The sequence below is a fragment of the Rattus norvegicus genome, chromosome 9 (genome assembly GCF_036323735.1).
Source record: "Rattus norvegicus strain BN/NHsdMcwi chromosome 9, GRCr8, whole genome shotgun sequence".
In the NCBI taxonomy this organism is placed as follows: Eukaryota; Metazoa; Chordata; class Mammalia; order Rodentia; family Muridae; genus Rattus; species Rattus norvegicus.
Window position 1 is genome coordinate 68,669,828 of NC_086027.1, and position 18,761 is coordinate 68,688,588.

At 43.3% G+C, this 18,761-nt stretch overlaps 1 protein-coding gene across 4 annotated transcripts in view; it reads left to right on the forward strand.

Moving 5' to 3' along the window:
• Positions 1–16,114: 16,114 nt before the first annotated feature.
• Bmpr2 (bone morphogenetic protein receptor type 2) overlaps positions 16,115–18,761 on the forward strand; it is a 115,412-nt gene continuing 112,765 nt past the window's right edge. Inside the window, exon 1 of one of the 4 annotated variants that reach the window (XM_006244951.5) lies at positions 16,115–17,436. In XM_006244951.5, the coding sequence (XP_006245013.1) occupies positions 17,361–17,436 (76 nt within the window). In that variant the 5' untranslated portion in view covers positions 16,115–17,360. The remainder of the gene's footprint in view (positions 17,437–18,761) is intronic. The other 3 variants (XM_063266598.1, XM_006244952.5, NM_080407.1) reach the window with 3 other exon arrangements.

Below are 18,761 nucleotides of genomic sequence, written 5' to 3' on the forward strand. Positions count from 1 at the left end.
ACATGCTTTCCATCATTCATGGAGACTCTAAAGCATAAAACAAAAACAACAGGGGTTGGGGATTTAGCTCAGTGGTAGAGCGCTTGCCTAGCAAGCGCAAGGCCCTGGGTTCGGTCCCCAGATCCGGAAAAAAACAAACAAACAAACAAACAAACAAACAAAAACAACAATACAAAAGAAACAGCCAACCAATCAATCAAGACAAAATAATAAGGGGCTAGAGAGGTGGCTCAGCGGTTAAGAGCACCGACTGCTCTTCCAGAGGTCCTGAGTTCAATTCCCAGCAACCACGTGGTGGCTCACAACCATCTGTAAAGAGATCTGATGCCCTCTTCTGGTGTATCTGAAGACAGCTACAGTGTACTTATATATAATAAATGAATAAATCTTTAAAAAATAATAATAATAAAACAAACTGTGTAGATGGTTTGTAATCTGCAATTACTTAAATAAACTTAAATAAACTTTGTTTTCTGGTTGATGAAACAAGTTCTAGATGTCCCTCCCTCTTCCTGGAATTATTCTAGGAGAACACCTTCCTGCTACTGAAGTGACATGCCTAAAAATGCTTGCAGACTTCCTAGGTGTAACCCAGTGAGTCAACAGCTTCATTCATAACTCTTGTCATTGGTTTTCTGTTCTGGTGTCATTAGTGTCCTTTCCCCGTCTCAGTACTGGAATGTGCTTTGACAGGGAGAGCAGCTGGAGCTGCAATAGATAACCCTCACCATGGCTTCTCAGCTCCATCATCTCGGCTGCATGCAGGAATAGCTGCATGGGCTTGAATGCTGAGGTCAGGGGTGAGAACTCTTTGGGAAGAAATTAAAGCAAGTCTGCCAACAGAAAGACTGCCTCCCGGCTCTTGCAAACTATATGTTAAGAATTCTCACAATGGGGGTTGGGGATTGAGCTCACTCGGTGGTAGAGCGCTTGCCTAGCTCTGGAAAAAAAAGAAAAGAAAAGAAAAAAAAAGAATTCTCACAATGTACTCATATAAATAACATAAGTAAATCTTAAAAAGAACCCAATAGTTTCAGTTTGAGATGGCAACGAAGTTTTTTTGTTTTTTGTTTTTTGTTTTTTTTTTTTTTTAAAAGGATATGGCTCAGTGGTTTAGAGCACTGACTGCTCTTCCAGAGGTCCTGAGTTCAATTCCCAGCAACCACATGGTGGCTCACAGCCATCTGTAATGAGATCTGATGCCCTCTTCCGGTGTGTCTGAAGAGAGTGACAGTGTACTCATATACATAAAATAAATAAATCTTTATTAAAAAAAAACAATAGTTTCAGTTTGAGATGGCAAAGAGTTGAAAAAAAAAAAAAAGAATTCTCTTACCACAGCTTTGTCTCTTGCTCAGCACACTGCTAACAGGGTTTAAAAGGGGAGCAGAAAGGTCACTGGGAATTGCAGTAAAGTCCAGAACCCACTTTGAGATCTAAAATTAAGATTTTTGTTTGTTAGTTTTTGTATTTGTGTTCCTTGTCTGTATCTTAAAACATGTTCATTGTTCTCAATGAACTAAACTGCTTATGAATATGCTAATAATGTCAAAGGACCATGGGATAGCAGTGTCCAGTTTTATCATCTTGATTTCAAACTGTCTCTAAAGTTAATGTAGGAACGAGAGATACTGTTGCTGATTTTAAACTTCTGCCTTTCTTTCTTTTTTTTTTTTTCCGGAGCTGAGGACCAAACCCAGGGCCTTGCGCTTGCTAGGCAAGCACTCTACCACTAACTTCTGCCTTTCTTAATGCTTCCATTCATGCTTTTTGTTCAGTTGGTTACTTTATTTTTATTTTATTTATGTATTAGTGCTCTATCTGCATGTCTGCCTACATGCCAGAAGAGGGCATCAGATCCCATTACAGATGGTTGTGAGCCACCATGTGGGTGCTGGGAATGGAACTCAGGACCTGGAAGAGCAGTGAGTGCTCTTAACTATTAAAGCCTCTCTCTGGTCCCTCTGTTTGCTTTTTAAATATTATTTTTAAATATTTTAAAATTAATCATGTGTATATGAGGGTGTGTGCATATAAATCCCAACATGCAAATGAAGGTCATTAGAAAATTGGGGAAGTCAGTTTTCATCTTCTACAGTGCTTTCCGAGGATCAAACTCAGGTCATGAGATTTAGTGGCAAGTGCCATCTTGCTAAGCCATATTGCTGGCCACCATTTACCTTTTCTGTTTGTTTGGAGACAGGATCTCTCTGTATAGCCCTGGCTAGCCTGGAACTCACTATGCAGAGCAGGCAGGCCCGGAACACAATGCTGGAATTATATGTGTGTTCCATCCATCGATGCCCAATCCGACAGGATGGTTTTTAGTTCACTCATGGAGTTGTTGAATTCCACTGCAACCAGTTTTAGAAAGTTTAGAGCGGGGCTGGAGAGATGTCTCAGCGGTTAAGAGCACTGACTGCTCTTCCAGAGGACCTGAGTCCAATTCCCAGCAACCACATGGTGACTCACAACCATCTATAATGGGTTCCAATGTCCTCTTCTCCTATGTCTGAAGACAGCTACAGTGAACGCATACATGTAAAATGAGTAAATAATTCTTTTAAAAAAAAGTTTAGAGCAGGGGCTGTGGAGATGGCTCAGTGGTTAAGAGCACTGACTGCTCTTCCAGAGGTCCTGGGTCCAATTCCCAGCAACCACATGGTGGCTCACAACCATCTGCAATGCGATCTGATGTCCTCTTCTGGGGTGTCTGAAGACAGCTACAGTGTACTTATATATAATAAATAAATAAATCTTAAAAAAGAAAGTTTAGAGCATTTCCTTCACCCAAAAAGAAATCAAATGCAGGGCCTTGTATTTGCTATGAGCTATGTTCCAACTCTTGAGATTTTGATTTGGGGGAGGTTCCCATTATATAGTCCAGGCTTGCCTCAAGATTTTGATCCTCCTATTGAAGGATATTTGATCACACTACAACTTCGAGATTATGTTATTTAGTGAAAAAAAACTTTCTAGTTGTGGTGTGGCTCAGCCCTTAGCATACACCTTTAATCCATTTGGCTGGAATACAAGCATGTCCTTAGTACCCACTCTTAATCCCAAACGATGAAGGTAAAGTTAGTTTGTAGAAGGAAGCATCCATGTTTGAAAGTGGTGACTAATTGAGTGGCAGACAGAGTGATGAATCAGAAAAAGCTTTGACAGAATAGGAAATGGCCAACTCTCACCAGAACAGAGACAAAAGAGAGGCGACTTAAGAGATAACACAGAAAGAGAGAGAGGAGGCAATTTTACTGGCAGAGTTTTACAGAGATGGGTTACAGAGAGAAGAAGCTGGACACTGGTGAAGACAGAATGAGAGAGAGCCAGAAGATTAGAACAGAACAGATAGCTAGAGTTAGTTTGAAGTTAAGTGGAATAATTCAGGAAAGGCAGAGAGAGAGGGAGAGGGAGAGGGGGAGGGGGAAGAGGGGAGAGGGAAGAGAGGGGAGAGGGGAGAGGGGAGAGGGGAGAGGGGAGAGGGGAGAGGGGAGAGGGAGAGAGAGAAGGAGAGGGGTAAACAAGACACTTCAGTCAGCAGCAGCCATACCCCTTTACTACCTCTACTGCCAGCTACCACAGCTGCCTTCCAACACTGGGCAATCGCTAGCGTAATCTGTAATGTGTCAACGAACATTTTCCCTCCTCTCAGATACAATTAAGGACCCCAGATAGACTAGCAACCAATAGATTAGCAGAAGAACAACGTGTAACCCAATAACCCAAGGAGATGTAGAGGCTTGTGCAGAGAAGGAAGCAGAAGACAGAAGGAAGTTTAGAGGAAGAGGAAGACATTTTAAGAGGAGATAAAAGGGCCTTCAGGACAAACATTCACACAGGAAAAAGTTATTCACTCAAGCTATGACGTCAACTTTGTTTCCTCCCCCTGATAAGTATCAGTTTCCGGGCTGGAGAGATGGCTCAGCGGTTAAGAGCACCCGACTGCTCTTCCAGAGGTCATGAGTTCAATTCCCAGCAACCACATGGTGGCTCACAACCATCTGTAAAGAGATCTGATGCCCTCTTCTGGTGTGTCTGAAGACAGCTACAGTGTACTTAAATATAATAAATAAATAAATCTTAAAAAAAAAAAAAAGTATCAGTTTCCCCAGCTGATGAGCACGTGGGGAGGAGACTAACAACTGGCTTGAACTGGCAGTGTACTGCCGCATGCCACAGGAGGTTGGGGCAGCAGGATAGTGAATTTGAGGGCAGCCTGGACTACAACGTGAAACTTATCTCTACAATGTTCATCTTTAGTCTTGGAGTATACTCCGGAGGCAGAGGGAGGAGGATCCCTAAGTTAGAGGCTAACCTGGTCTACAGAGCTTGTTCCAGGCCAGTAAGGGCTACAGAGAAACCCGTCTTAGCCCAACGTGGTAGCACATACCTTTAATCCCAGCATTTGGGAAGCAGAGGCAGGCAGATCTCTGTGAGTTCAAGGCCAGCCTAGTCTACAAAGTGAGTACTAGGACAGTGGGGTGGGGCTGTGACATAGAGAAAACCTGTCTTTAAAAACAAAACAAGCCCTGGGTTCGGTCCCCAGCTCCGAAAACAAAACAAAAAAAAACAAACAAATAAATAAATAAAAAACAAAGATACAATATGAGCAGGGCATGGAAGTGTATACCTGTAGTCCCAGCCTCATAGGAGGCTGAGCTAGGAGGACTGTTGGAGCCTAGGAGTTCAAAGGACAGAGTGGGCAACAGGGAGAGAGAGGTCCTGGATTTTTGGTTTTAAAGTGTGTGTGTGTGTGTGTGTGTGTGTGTGTGTGTGTGTGTGAAAGGATTTGCTATGTTCATAGAACTGTAAGAGATTCAGGGTCTGGGAATGCAGCTCATTGACAGAGAACTTGCCTAGCATGTATTCAATCCCAGAACCAAACAAGGAAGAGATTCAGTGTTTCTGGACATCGAGAGTAAAAGCAAGGCAAGGACAGAAAGATGGCGACAACCTTTGTTCCTGATGCTGAGAGGCTAAGCTGCAGTCTGTCCTTTGTATCACTTAGGTAGATAAGCAGTGGGCAGTTGACTTGTGACATGATCATTAACTTTCTGACTAGAAAAGTGTTTTGTGATCAGTTCACTGTAGTTCCCTTTGCTTGCACCTTTTCTTTTTTTTTTTTTTCCGGAGCTGAGGACCGAACCCAGGGCCTTGGGCTTGCTAGGCAAGCGCTCTACCACTGAGCTAAATCCCCAACCCCATGCTTGCACCTTTTCTTATTACTAAAGTTTTGTGTCCAGGGAGGGAGAAAATCATTATACGGAGATGTAGGAAGGCAAGATAATGACAAAGAAGATTTCTTACAGATGTTTTACATAAAAACTTGGCAATCAGTGCATCTGAGTAATGCTGAGCTAGGAAGCCATTTCTGCAATTTGGAAGTGCTACATTTTTCTAAAGATATTTATTTTTAGTATCTGGAAAAATCATTGTGTGATATTTGAGAGAGGGAAGAAAAGAACCCTGAATTCTTTTTTTTAAAGATTTTTTTATTTTATGTATGTGAGTACACTGTAGCTGTCTTCAGACACACCAGAAAAGGGCATCAGATCCCATTACAGATGCTTGTGATCCACCATGTGGTTGCTGGGAATTGAACTCAGGACCTCTGGAAGAGCAGTCGGTGCTCTTAACTGCTGAGCCATCTCTCCAGCTCCCAGAACCCTAAATTCTAATAGTTTCACTTTTTATTCCATGTTTTCAAAAGAATAACTGTCTTAGTTTTAGCTTTTTTGTTTGTTTTCACAGGGTCTCACTATGTAACTCTAGCTGGCTTGCAACTTGCTCTGAATTCCAGGGTAGCCTCAGATTCACTTGTCATGTAGAGATCCACCTGCCTCTGTCTCCCAAGTGCTGGGATCAAAGCTGTGCACCACAAAGACCTGGGCATTTTGGGGGAGGGGGCAGGTTTCTTAGAGCATTTGGATGGTAGACAAAAGAAAGTGATTGACATGAGAATTATCCTCAAAACAGTCTCCCCAAAAGGAATCTGTTAGGAGAAGGCAACAATAGGTTTTTTAGGTTTATTTGTATTATTTTAACATGTATTTACTATTCTGATAGACACATTAAAATAATACAATATACATATATGTATAATACATATATAGATATTTATATATGGGTATACACATATAATTTATATGCATATGTACTCTTTACAAATGATGTTTTAAATACTATTTTTATTGTTAGAGTGGTTTGGTTTTTTTTTTTTTTTTTTTTTTTTTTTTTTTTTTGGTGGAATGGTTGGTTTGTTGGTTGGTTTTGAGATGGACTGACCTGAAACTCAGTACGTAGCTAAGGATGGCCTTTAATTTCCGACCTTTTATTCTGTTCCTTGAATGTAAAGATTGCAGATATGTACCACCACACCTGGCTATGTTTTCAAATTTTTTGAGCTATAATTTAAACAAAACTTTTATTTTAAAATTGCTGTATGATTTAATTTCCTACCACAAAAGAGATTTAGAAAATTGGTCTTTTAGATGGTGGCATACAACTAGAATCTTAGCATTTGAAAGGCTGAGGCAGCAGGATTGTTCTGAGTCCTCAGCTAACCTTAACTATGTCAAAAGTTCCATGCCAGCCTAGGCTATAGGGCAAGATCTTGTCTCAGACCAAGAACAAAACACAAAAGTTGAGTCTTGAGAGATGACTCATCAGTTAAGAACACTTTCTTCTTTTCTAGAGAGCCGAGTTTGAATCCCTGTAACCAGGCCAGATCAGTTTGTCCCCCACCAACCCCTCCTGTAGCTCTAGAGGCGTTCTTTTGGCCTTCAAACACACCCACATATATGTGACACACACACACACACACACACGTGCATGCACACAAAAATAGAAGTTGTTCTTTAGCTCTAAAGAAGAAGAAATCTATTTGAGCAGTCGTTCAAATTTAAGGCATAATTAGTTTTATTTGGAGACCATCTCTAAACATTTAATTGGTTTTTAACTAGGGGAATTCTGGATTGAGAAAGAATAAAGTCATTTTGGATGTTATTTTCTTTGTTTTAGGAAGCCTCTGCAAAGGGTGGATGTGTACTCACTCGTCTCGCCCAGGGTTAAGGTCGGGAGTGTGGGTATTACAGTAGCTTCGTTATTGCACAAATTCTGCCCTTGAAATTATCGTTGTAATTTCTGAAAGCAGATAGTCCAGCACAGTCATTTGGAGGTCATTATGAAGGGCCAGATAAATATTTATCAAAAGCCAGAAAAACTAGAATCCGAGGCCATATGAAGGTCTTGTTTTTAAACTTGAGTGGATCTCAAATGCTTATGCAGTGGCCTTAGCCTCTGTGGGGAGAAAAAAATGCAGACGTGCTTAATAACTGGAGAAAGTATTGGAAAATTATCAAACATCTGCAGAATGTGTAATGAATAGGATCTTCGTGATCCTCCCCCACCAAAGCCCCAGATACAGAGAAGTCTACACAGGACCAAGTGTTTGTCTTTATGTCCTGAGTTGGCTTTTCATTTCGGTGAGGATGTTTTAGATATTTTCTGGGTTTGTAGCCTCAGAGGATTTGGTGACTGCTCTCTGATGTCACAAGTCTTCCTAAGAAAATGATATTTTCACCTAGGAATAATTAACTGTCTGGACTAACTAGAGGAACGCACTGTATGCTTTCGCCATGTCAACATTAGATGCCTGCCGTAGTCATTGCTGACAAGAAGAGAGCTTTCAAAGATGAATACTCAGAGTATTTTTGTAAAGCGAGGTGCTGGAAGGGGTTTGATAAGAGCTCTTGATTGATTACCAACTTACGTAAGTCTTTGTGCCTCTAAATAAATGTTAAAATGGGAGTCACAGGGGCACATGGAAGGCAGACTATAGAGTCTTCTCACATATTAGCATTTAAGTTAAGTAGAAAATCTATGATTTAGCTATGAGCAGGTGAAAACAGAGTATGAAGAAGGATAAAATATGATTAGGCAGGGTGGTGTGTGCCTTTAATCTCAGAGTTTAGGAGGTAAAAGCATGTGGATCTCTGTGAGTTAAAGGCCAGCCTGGTCTATACAGTGAGACTCTGTCTCAATCCTCCATCACACTCCACAACATGAACCTTAATAAGGGGCATTGATTGAGAATATAACCTGAAAAAGGTTATTTTGATGTACGAATAAAATATAAAACAGCCTTAAAATATATTGCTGGAATAAAAGGATTATGGCTGTAAAGAGTAACTGTTTTAACTATCCATTGTCAAGGTTAAATAGACGATTGATAAACCCAGGAACTTCTAAGATTTCAGCACCATTCATATTCCTCCTTTTTTTTTGTTGTTGTTGTTGTTTTGTTGTTTGTCCTTTTAAGACAGGGTCATGTTATAGCCTTGGCTGGGCTGGAACTCACTGTGTAGACCAGGCTGGCCTCAAATTCATAGAGATCTGGCTGTCTCTGCCTCCCAAGTATCGGGACCAAAGGCATCCCAATTTGTTTCTCATCATGTAGGGAAGGTTTATTTCCCTGAGATATTTCAGTGGGGTTTTGAGGACTGCTGCTAATCCCTTTTTAGGGATCCGGATTAATCAGACACAGCTGCAGAGTCTCTCACTTTAAATTACAACTTAGTAATGAAAACAAGTTACCAAAATGCAGTGTGACAATTGAACACTGTATAAAAGGCAGAGGTGAGGGGTGAGGGGGCAGGGTGTGTGAAGAGCTGGGGGCAACATTTAGGGCATAAATAAATAAAATAAGTAGTTTTTTAAAATCTCAAAAAAAGTTATAAATGAATAATGCACAGACGGAATAATATTTTTTTTGAAATCTGGAGTCAGTGGAATCTTATTTTTTTTTAAAGATTTATTTATTTGTTATATATAAGTACACTGTAGCTGTCTTCAGACACACCTGAAGAGGGCATCAGACCGCATTACAGATGGTTGTGAGCCACCATGTGGTTGCTGGGATTTGAACTCAGGACCTCTGGAAGAGCAGTCGGTACTCTTAACCTCTGAGCCATCTCTCCAGCCCCTCATTTTTTTTAATTTGTGTGTATAGCATGTGTGTGTGTACAGCATGTGTGTGTGTGTACTGGTACTTGAGTATCATGTCACTTGTGTAGAGGTTAAAGGACAACTTTTGGGAGTTGGTTCTCTCCTTCCACCATTGTAAGTCCAAAGGATCAGATTCTGATCTCCAGGTTTGGAGACAACACATTTATCTGACGAGCCATTTTGTGGTCCCAGTAATATCTTATTATAGGTGATATTGTCTAACCTGACTGGAGAATAGCAAGAGTTAATGAATCAATCAGAGGGTAAAGTATGTTCTCGGCAGACAAAACAGCCAAGAGCAAAAGACACATAAAGGACTGTGTGCTCGAGGAGCTGTGGATTATTTGGTAGCACGGAGCTCTGCTGGAGCAGATAGTTTGTTTTCTTTGTATCTGAAACTTCCTAGTATGGAGCCTGTACTTATCCTGGGATAAGTAAGAACAAATCTTGTTCATTCTAAGGAGCTCGAGTGTAATGTATTGTCTTCTCGAGTAGTTTCTTTTCTGTTGTTGCCATAATATACCATGACTGTGGCGACTCCTAAAAAGAAGAATTTATTAATACCATTTGGTTCTAGAGATATGAGAGTGCATTGTGGGAAGGAGATGTGGCAGTAAAGGCTGGCACTCTGGCAGGAGCAGGAGACTGGGCAGTCACGTCTCTCTAGTCTCTCCACAAGCTTGAAGCAGGAGATCAAACTGGAAGTGGGATAGGGTTATATAATCACAGTCTCCACCCTCTAGTGACATACTTCCCCGAGCAAGGCTATGCCTCCCAAACTCCCCCAAGCAGTGCCACTGACTGGATTCAAGTATTCAGATCTCTGACTATGGGAGCCATTTCTCATTCAAACCATCAAAACCTCCCTTTCGCTTACTTAGAAGTCAGTAAGCAAAGGAATCTTGATGATTTAGTTTCAGGGGTCAAAGGGAAGAGACTAGAGCTCAGAACAGATGGGCGATCATCCGCACCGTTGTTGTGGTCTGGAGGTAGCTTTATATGACACGGCTATGTCTACTTTTCTTTCTTTTTTTTTTTTTTTTTTTTCTTTTTTCTTTTTTTTGGAGCTGGGGACCGAACTCAGGGCCTTGCGCTTGCTAGGCAAGCGCTCTACCACTGAGCTAAATCCCCAACCCCTACTTTTCAAACTTTGTCTTCCAAATTCCTTTAAGATCTCACTATACAACATAGTCTGGCCTAGAACTCACTATGTAGACCAGGTTGGCCTTGAATGCACAGATCTGCTTCCTCTGCCTCCCGAGTGCTGAGATTAAAACTATGTGCCACTATGCCTGACTCTATTTTCAAGTGTGTGTGTGTGTGTGTGTGTGTGTGTGTGTGTGTGTGTGAGAGAGAGAGAGAGAGAGAGAGAGAGAGAGAGAGAGAGAGAGAGCGCATGGCATGTGTGTGGATGTCAGAAGACAGTTTTGTGGAATCACTTTTCCTGTTCTACCTTTACATGGGTTCTGGGATCAACTGCAGCCGTCAGACTTGTGTGGTCAATGCTTTTACCCTCTGAGCCTTCTTATTGGCCTCTTTTGTCTAGTTTTTAAGCCTAAAAGATTCTTTCATTAGAATTCTGCCTAGCCATTAGTTACATAGCATAAGTCTCAGGCGAAGAAATTCTTCCTCAGTCTCTCCTGTTGAGTCCTTCTAAGGTAGAACAGCTATGCTGCTCATGTTGTTTCTTCTTGCTCTAAAACAACATAATGAACATACCCAAAGGTAGCCCCAAATTTACATCCTGTATGATGTGTAATTTCTTCCTTTTGAGTGTGTATAGAACTTGTGACTTACCTCCTACCACTAGAATATGGCAAGAGTGATGGGACTTAGCTATGGCAAACTTGAACACAAGACTTTAATCCTTGTTTTGAATACAAGAGCTGTTGTGTTGTGAGAATGCCCATCTAAACTGTTCCCACACTCCTGACTCATAGAATTGGGACATGATCAATATGTATTGTTTTGAGCTGCTAAATATGTGATCTGGCCATGGAAAGTGAACACCAGTATGTAACATAAAGAAGAGAATGGCCAGTTCTGGTGGTGCAGGTTGGTAGGATTTGCTATAGGAGGCAGAGGCAGGAGGATCTGGAGTTCGAGGCCAGCCTGGGATACACATTTTGGGCTGGAGAGATGGCTCAGCGGTTAAGAGCACTGACTGCTAGAGGTCCTGAGTTCAATTCCCAGCAACCACATGGTGGCTCACAATCATTTGTAATGGAATTTGATGCCCTCTTCTGATGTGTCTGAAGACAGGGACAGTGCACTCACATGCATGAAATAAATAAATAAATAAATCTTTTTTTTTTTAAAGAAAAGAATGAAAACATATCTCCCTAGTTCCTTGTAGAATCTCTAGAACTTAGGACACTGAATAGCAAATGTTTCTTGGTTATGTAAATGGAAGAGTGGATTCACATGGTGGCTAGTGATCTCAAGGTAAGTAATAATCCTTTCAAAGGTCTCCTGGGTGTGTGTGGCTAAAGGACTTCAGAAAGTAGTGCTTTGTTTTACGCTTTCCTTCACCTTGTTTTGTTTTTATTTTGTTTGTTTCTTTTTTTAAAAAAAGATTTATTTATTTTATGTATACGAGTACACTGTAGCTTTCTTCAGACACACCAGATCCCATTACAGATGGTTGTGAGCCACCATGTGGTTGCTGGGATTTGAACTCAGGACCTCTGGAAGAGCAGTCACTGCTCTTAACCGCTGAGCCATCTCTCCAGCCTGTTTGTTTCTTTTTTTAACTACAAGCCTCAGTAAAAGATTTAACAACAATGGTGTATGCTTTAATCCCAGAATTTGGAAGGCAGAGGTAGGCAGATCTCCGAATTCAAGGCCAGTTTAGTCTACAGAGTGAGTTCCAGAATAATCTGAGCTACACTGAGAAATCCTTTCTGAAAAGAAGAAAGGAAGATAGAAAGAAAGAAAAGAACAGAAGGTCCTGAGTAGAAAGAATCTCGTGTGTGTGTGTGTGTGTGTGTGTGTGTGTTTAAAGACTTAATTTATTTTATGTATACGAGTACACTGTAGCTTTCTTCAGACACACCAGATCCCATTACAGACGGTTGTGAGCCACCATGTGGTTGCTGGGATTTGAACTCAGGACCTCCGGAATAGTCAGTGCTTCTAACCGCTGAGCCATCTCTCCAGCCCTCTTGTATGGAAGCATCACCTGTCAATACATTTGATGGCCAATGAGCTGAGGCAGGAACTAGGAGGTGGGACATCTGATAGGGAGAGAGAAACTCTGTGAGAGAGTCAGGCCCAGGAAGAGGTCTGCCCTGAACAGAACACTGGTAGAGACAGTCACATGTAACTGAGGAAAGGTAACTAGCCATGTGGCATTCATAGAATAGAATAAAGGGAATAATTAAGTTATGAGGTAGTTGGGGAAACAAGTCAAAGTTTATGATCTAGACATTTATTCATAACTAATTAGACTTAGAGTTGTTATTTTTGGGAACTTAGGCACAGGTGGAAAAACCATTGGCTATAGTCCTGTATCTAGTCTTTGAGCCGCAGATCATTTCTGGTATCAGTAGTGAAGAGTTCTATGTCAGTAGAGAAGTCCAGACTAAATCAAGTAGATTGTGGAAAAAAGGGGCTGGTAAAATGACTCAGTGGGTAAAGGTGCTCGCTGTGTAATCTGCATTAGAACCCTGGAGCTTTTCTTACGCCAGTAGTAATACATTTGTTTAAAAAGTTGTGGAAATTGGGGGCTGGGGATTTAGCTCAGTGGTAGAGCGCTTACCTAGGAAGCGCAAGGCCCTGGGTTCGGTCCCCAGCTCCGAAAAAACCAAAAAAAAAAAAAAAAGTTGTGGAAAATGGAAGTCTTCTTTAGACAATTTCTTTCTTGTGGGGGATGGGCTGGGCATGGGGGTGAGACAGGGTTTCTCTGTGGAGCCCTGGCTGTCCTGGAACTTACAGACTACACTGGACTTGAACTCAGGGATCCACTTGCCTCTGCCTACCAAATGCTTGGATTAAAGGAGTGCTCACCACTGCCTGGCTTTAAATCTTAAAAATTCTAAGCATATATATATATATATATATATATTTTTTTTTTTTTTAATTTGAAGATTTGAGAGTGTGCATCTGTATGAAGTTAAGTGCACAGGAGAGAGCATGTCCCCTTGAAGGTTAAAAGAGGGCGTGGCTCTCTTAGACCTGTAGTTTCAGAAGTTGGTGAGCACTTGACATGAATGCTGGGATGCAAACTCTAGTCGTCCTGAGTGAGCTGCAATGGCTCTTACCACTGCACCCAACTCTCTAGACCTAAACAGCTTTAGTTTTAGTTACTCTGACCTGGATAGATATCCAGTGTCAAACATTGCACTGCTTTTCTGCTAAAGTTAAGATTTCTTTCTTTCTTTTTTTTTAAAATGATCGTGTGCTTTATTCTTAGAATAATTTAGTATTTCTGAGCTCTGTCAGAGACGACTCTGATGTGTCTTCATTGGTAGAACGTGAACTCTGAATTCTCTTTGGACTTTATTCCAGTTCTAGACCTAATAATCTGTTTAAGTCAGGTCAGTTGGCTCATGCCTATACTCACAGCACTGAAGAGGCAGGTTCAAGGCCAGCCAGGGCTCTATATTGGGACTCTATCTCAATTACTTCCCAAACTAATGTCCCCTCCTAACCTGGGGCCTTTTTGTCAGTTCTCTCATTCAAAGGAAAGAAAGACTCCATGAAGGAGCATAACACACAGTGAGGACACATCAGATTTTCAGATGGTGTTGGTTTAACTACCTGGATTTCTGTGTTGTTTCCCTTCATTCCTGGATTCCTTTCCTCTAAGTTTCCCCATCTGTTAGAATACCTTACTTGTTGTGCTTTTGATAACTGGAACCCTAGGGACTATCCCTGGGACATGTGGATGATTCGAAGGCTTTTTTCAGTGTGCAGGGTCTTCTTCTTAAGGTAGTAGGATTGTGTCTCCTATTCTTCTGAAGTTAGATTTGGCCATGCGACTTTACTGGCTAATAAAATAAGAACGCACATTGCTTCTGGCAGAAGACATTTGTCTAGTTTTATAAACAGCCAGACCCTTGGGTGGCAGTTTTGAACGCTTTTAACCCCAGAACATGGGAGGCAGAGGCAGGCGGGTCTCTGTAAATTCGACATCAGCCTGGTCAACAAAGTGAGTTCCAGGACAGCCAAGGATACAGAGAAACCCTGTCTCAAGAAAACAACAACAGCAACAACAACAACAACAACAACCCAGCCAAAGCGAGACCAGACCAGACCAGGCCACACTGCCTCATGGGTTCACCGGAATTAGATTGGTATTGCCTGTCTTGTGTAGAAGTTAAGTTATTGCTAAGTTTTAATTCCTTTATGTTTCTTCTCACTGTGAATAGTCACATCTTTACTGTAAGGGCAACAGGAACGAGGGCTTCATGCAAATTGAGGTCTGCTGATTAATTATTCCAGCTAAGTTAGTGGCATGAACTTTTTCCACATGAATTTCCTAAGACTTCTTTCCTACATAATTTATTACACATTTATAACATGTATAAGGGTACTTAATGTTTCTTAGGAAAATTTTATGCAAATAATGATTGAATAATAAAGTACTTGACCTCAATTCGAGGAAGAAAAATTGTATTTCACCAGCTAATAAACTTCCTGCACCTTCAACATCTGTCATTTCTTTGGCAACTGGATCTCTCATGTCTTGAAAGCTAAATGTTAAAACAATACCAGTTCCTTATTTTAGGCCTTTTAGGCAAAACGAAATATGGTATTAAAGCCAAAGAGTTAATGCATATGCTCCTTATTTTTCAAAAGGTATTTTATTATATAGAAAAAAACTCTCTGCCTGAAGGATAAACAGTATAAAATATTTCAGCTAAAAAAAGAGCCCTGGGCAGGTATTACCACAACTCTTAATTATAGCAGATATTTACTATGATAACAGAAACCAGTTTAAGGAATGTGATTTATTAACATCACGTTCAGATAAAGAGATAAAAGGAGGCTTGAATAAGCAAGCGAACAGTAAGGCTTGAGGAGTGTGTTTATGAATGTATCCTGGAATTGCTCTTAGCTACAATGAAAGACCGGCAAAACCAGCCTTCAGAACAACCTTTCTGCCTACTGGGAGAAGGGAGGGCTAGACTTCACCTCTTAAGATCGCCCTCCCACGCAATCTTTCCACCTCGCAGTTAAAGAATTAAACCCAGACTTCCGATCATGGCGCCAAGCACGTCATCTTCTCCCCTCTCCTCTAGCAAAATCCCACCCAAGTCGGCTGACCCCTTAGGGGGCTCCCTCCCCTATCCTGGTTGCCTGAATCAAACCAAATTGAGATTTAAAAAAAAAAAAAAGGTTTAAAGTGGTCCTAGTTAACTGCAGTGCAGGCGGGGTTGTCTCCATTCGATGAGTGAGGAGCTAGGACCCCACTCCATACCTGGAGGCAACTACACTGTGTCGCAGTTCTTCTTTCACGGGCCCTGCAAAGACCCTCTGGCCTTTGTGAATAAAACCCTCCCCGGGAGAGGTGCGGGCGGAGTAGGAGACGCGCACGCACCGCCCGCCGTGTGCGAGCTTAAGTTTTCTCGCCGGTTTCCCAAGCTCGCAATTGCTCAGCAGCCTAGTCGTCCAAGAAGGCCCCGGGGATGGCTGCTCGAGGAAAACCCGACCCAGACTAGCGCACACACGTCAATTTCGCGGTCTTCACGACTGAGGCTTTTGTTTGCGCCGTGACCGGAGGGGGACCCGACGCGGTCCCGCTCTTGGCTTCTGGGAAAGGCGTCTCGGTTGGGATTCTCAGGGAAATCGAGGAAGCGCCCGATGCTACAAACAACGGCAGCGTGCCTTCGAGGCTTTTCGCCCACCTTCCTGGGTAGCCTTTGACTACGTTAAACAAAAAGATTGTGGCCGCCCTTCCGTACACGCTTGCACAGATCGCACGGCATCCACGTGCGGAACGTTGGCGTGTGTGAGGAAAGGGACCTAGGCTGCCCTCCCCAGGACGGCCCATCCCTGCCCCGGGCGCCCCGGCGGGAGACGCGGGGCGAGGGTCTCGCTCTCCCTCCAGCTAGCCTGGGAGTGAGGGGCGGGGCCGGGCGGGGCCGCGGGCGCGCAGGCGCAGTGCGGCTCTGTGGCGCCGCCGCCGCCGCCGCCCGCGCTGCACCACAGGCCCGAGACAGACAGGGGTCGGCTGGAGAGCCGGAGACTGAGAGGAGGCGGCGGCGGAGGCGGGGCGACTCCGGTGACCGGGAGCGCCTCAGACTGGCAGCTGCGGCGACTCCCCCTTTGTGTCTGGTCTGCTCGGAACCCCTGGAGGTGCTTCCCGGAGGGGCTCAGGGTGTTTCGCAAGCTCTGCTGCCCACCCCTTCCTCGGCCACCTACGTCTGTCTTCCCGCCGCCCCCCGCCCTCGGCCCGCGACGCCCTAGCTCCGCCCGGAGCCCAGAGCTGCGGAGAACGAGGCGGCGGCGGCGGCGGCGGCGGCGGTGGATTCCTCCGGGGGGGACTGTGATTCGTTCACGCAATCGACGGGAGGAGACCGGGCTTTCATGGTGGAATTTACTTCAGGCAAGAGCGAGGGGCTGGAGTAGCCGAGAGCGAGGCCCCGGCGTAGCGCCCTCGAAGGGCTAACCCCGCACCTCCCCGCGTGTCGCTCGCCCGGGCTCGCCGCGCCGCCACGACCCTCCCCTCCCCCGCGCCCCGAGGCCCGGCCTGCGCGACCCTCGCGCGATTGTTCCTAGGAAGCCGTGGGCTCGCCCATGGAAGCAGGCACCTTTTTCGACCCAGTCGGCGGAAAGGATTTGTTGATGTCGAAATCAGAGTGAAGGAAGCAACGAAGCGAAACTTTAAAAGGAACCCTACTGTCCTCCGAGTCGGGAGCGATGCGACTCGGGCGGCCGGGCGCTGCTGCCTGCCCTGCTTCGCCCTTCCCGGCGGTCGGGAACTTGTTCTGATCCTTAGTGCTCCCATCGAGTCCCCGCCCTCCACTCCCCGGCACTCTGGATATGTTTTCTCCCAGATCTGGCTATTTTTTTGATATCGTGAAACTACGAGGGAAATAATTGCAGGGGTTTCTTCTGGGCTCCCTGCTTCTTCCCCACGGACATGCCTTCAGTTTGGGGAACCGAGGCACCCCGTCCTAGGCGAATGAAGCCCCCCAGCCACGAGGGAGCGAAATGAAGGGAAATTCTGCAGTGGAATGAGAGCTCTACAAGCTAGGTCCTCGCATCTGCCATTTGTCCTTTCAAACTGCATTGTAATCCGGGCAGGATAAATCAGGAAGAGCAGCCTCCTGGCCGGATTTCTCACCCGAATTTACTTTCCTGATTTCTTTTCTTTGCCCTCCTGCTTCTTGGCTGGCCCAGGGATGACTTCCTCGCTGCAGCGGCCCTTTCGGGTGCCCTGGCTGTTATGGGCCGTCCTGCTGGTCAGCACTACGGCTGGTGAGTAGCCCTAGGTGTTCCAGCTCCTACCCCTACGGGTGGTGAGGGAGGGAGCCTGCAGAGGCCGAGGCCTGTGTTCGCCCCTCGCAACGTGTGCGCTCGGATTCGGGTGGAGGAGCCAGCCAGGGAAATCACCTTCGGTGTTAGCGTGTAGTTTCCCGTCCCTACTCCCGTATTCCCTGACCCCTCCCCCACGGGGGAAAAAAGACATATTGGGTGTGGTATCTTGACATTTTTAGCTGTGAGGTAATGCAAGGATTAAAAATAATATTTTAATCACTAGTGAACTGTCTATTAGATTTTTGGAGATAAAGCTGGCAGTTTTTTTTTTTTATTTTGGTGGAAAGAAGCAGATTTGATTTACAATAAAAAGAACAACTAGACACACGGTTGACTGAACCTTATTTTTACATTTAGATCACTCTTTGGGAATCTACGTTACTTTTCGTTATTTAAAATGTTACCTGATGAATAGAATAAATGTTGAGGAAACCAGAGTGTGAGAATCTTGATACAGTGTATAACACTGTTGCTATCGTCATTAATACTGTTTTGCTCCCAAGAATCTTCTGTGTCTTTTCATCTTGGACAGTCTTACTTTGTATGCTTTTGGAATTACTGCCGGTCATAGAAGTGTTTTTGATAACTTTTCTATTAGTCATCTGGCGTCTGTTGGTTTTCCTGTCATTGAGACAACTTTGACCTCACATCAGACTTCGAGGAGATTTGACTCCTGAAAGTTCTTTGACATTTTCCTAACGTGTGAAAGGAAATGCTACTCCCCTTTCCTCTGGCCATTTCCTCTTTAATTCTTGAGGAAAAAAAAAACTCATTTTCTCATTGCAGTTATTTTCGAGCAACAGTCTTTTGTGGTTTACTTTTAGAACATCTCAGGAATGAATTCTTAAATTAGTCACATGAAGTATGCCTAGACAAAGTAATGGTTTTCTAATTTTTTTAAAAGTAATTTTCACATTCAATGAATTCTTCATTGCTGTAATAGACACGGAGATTACTTCTCTTATTTACATTTTAAAGGTCTGTCCTGGGAAAATACTGAACGAAAATTTGAAGTTTCCTTTTGTGAAATTTGATACCATTGTCTATTGTTGATTAATATGTAGTATTTTATATTTTTGGTTGTGAGTTTAGCCTTTAATGGCTGAGCCATTTCTCAAGCCCCATTATATTTATAATTTTAATGATGAATCTATGTTTTTTTAAAATCATTAGAAAATCTGATTTGATTACATATTGGAATGTGATATTTTAATATTTTCGATTGTTTCAATTATTTTTGAAGGAAAACTGAACATATTTTCTCC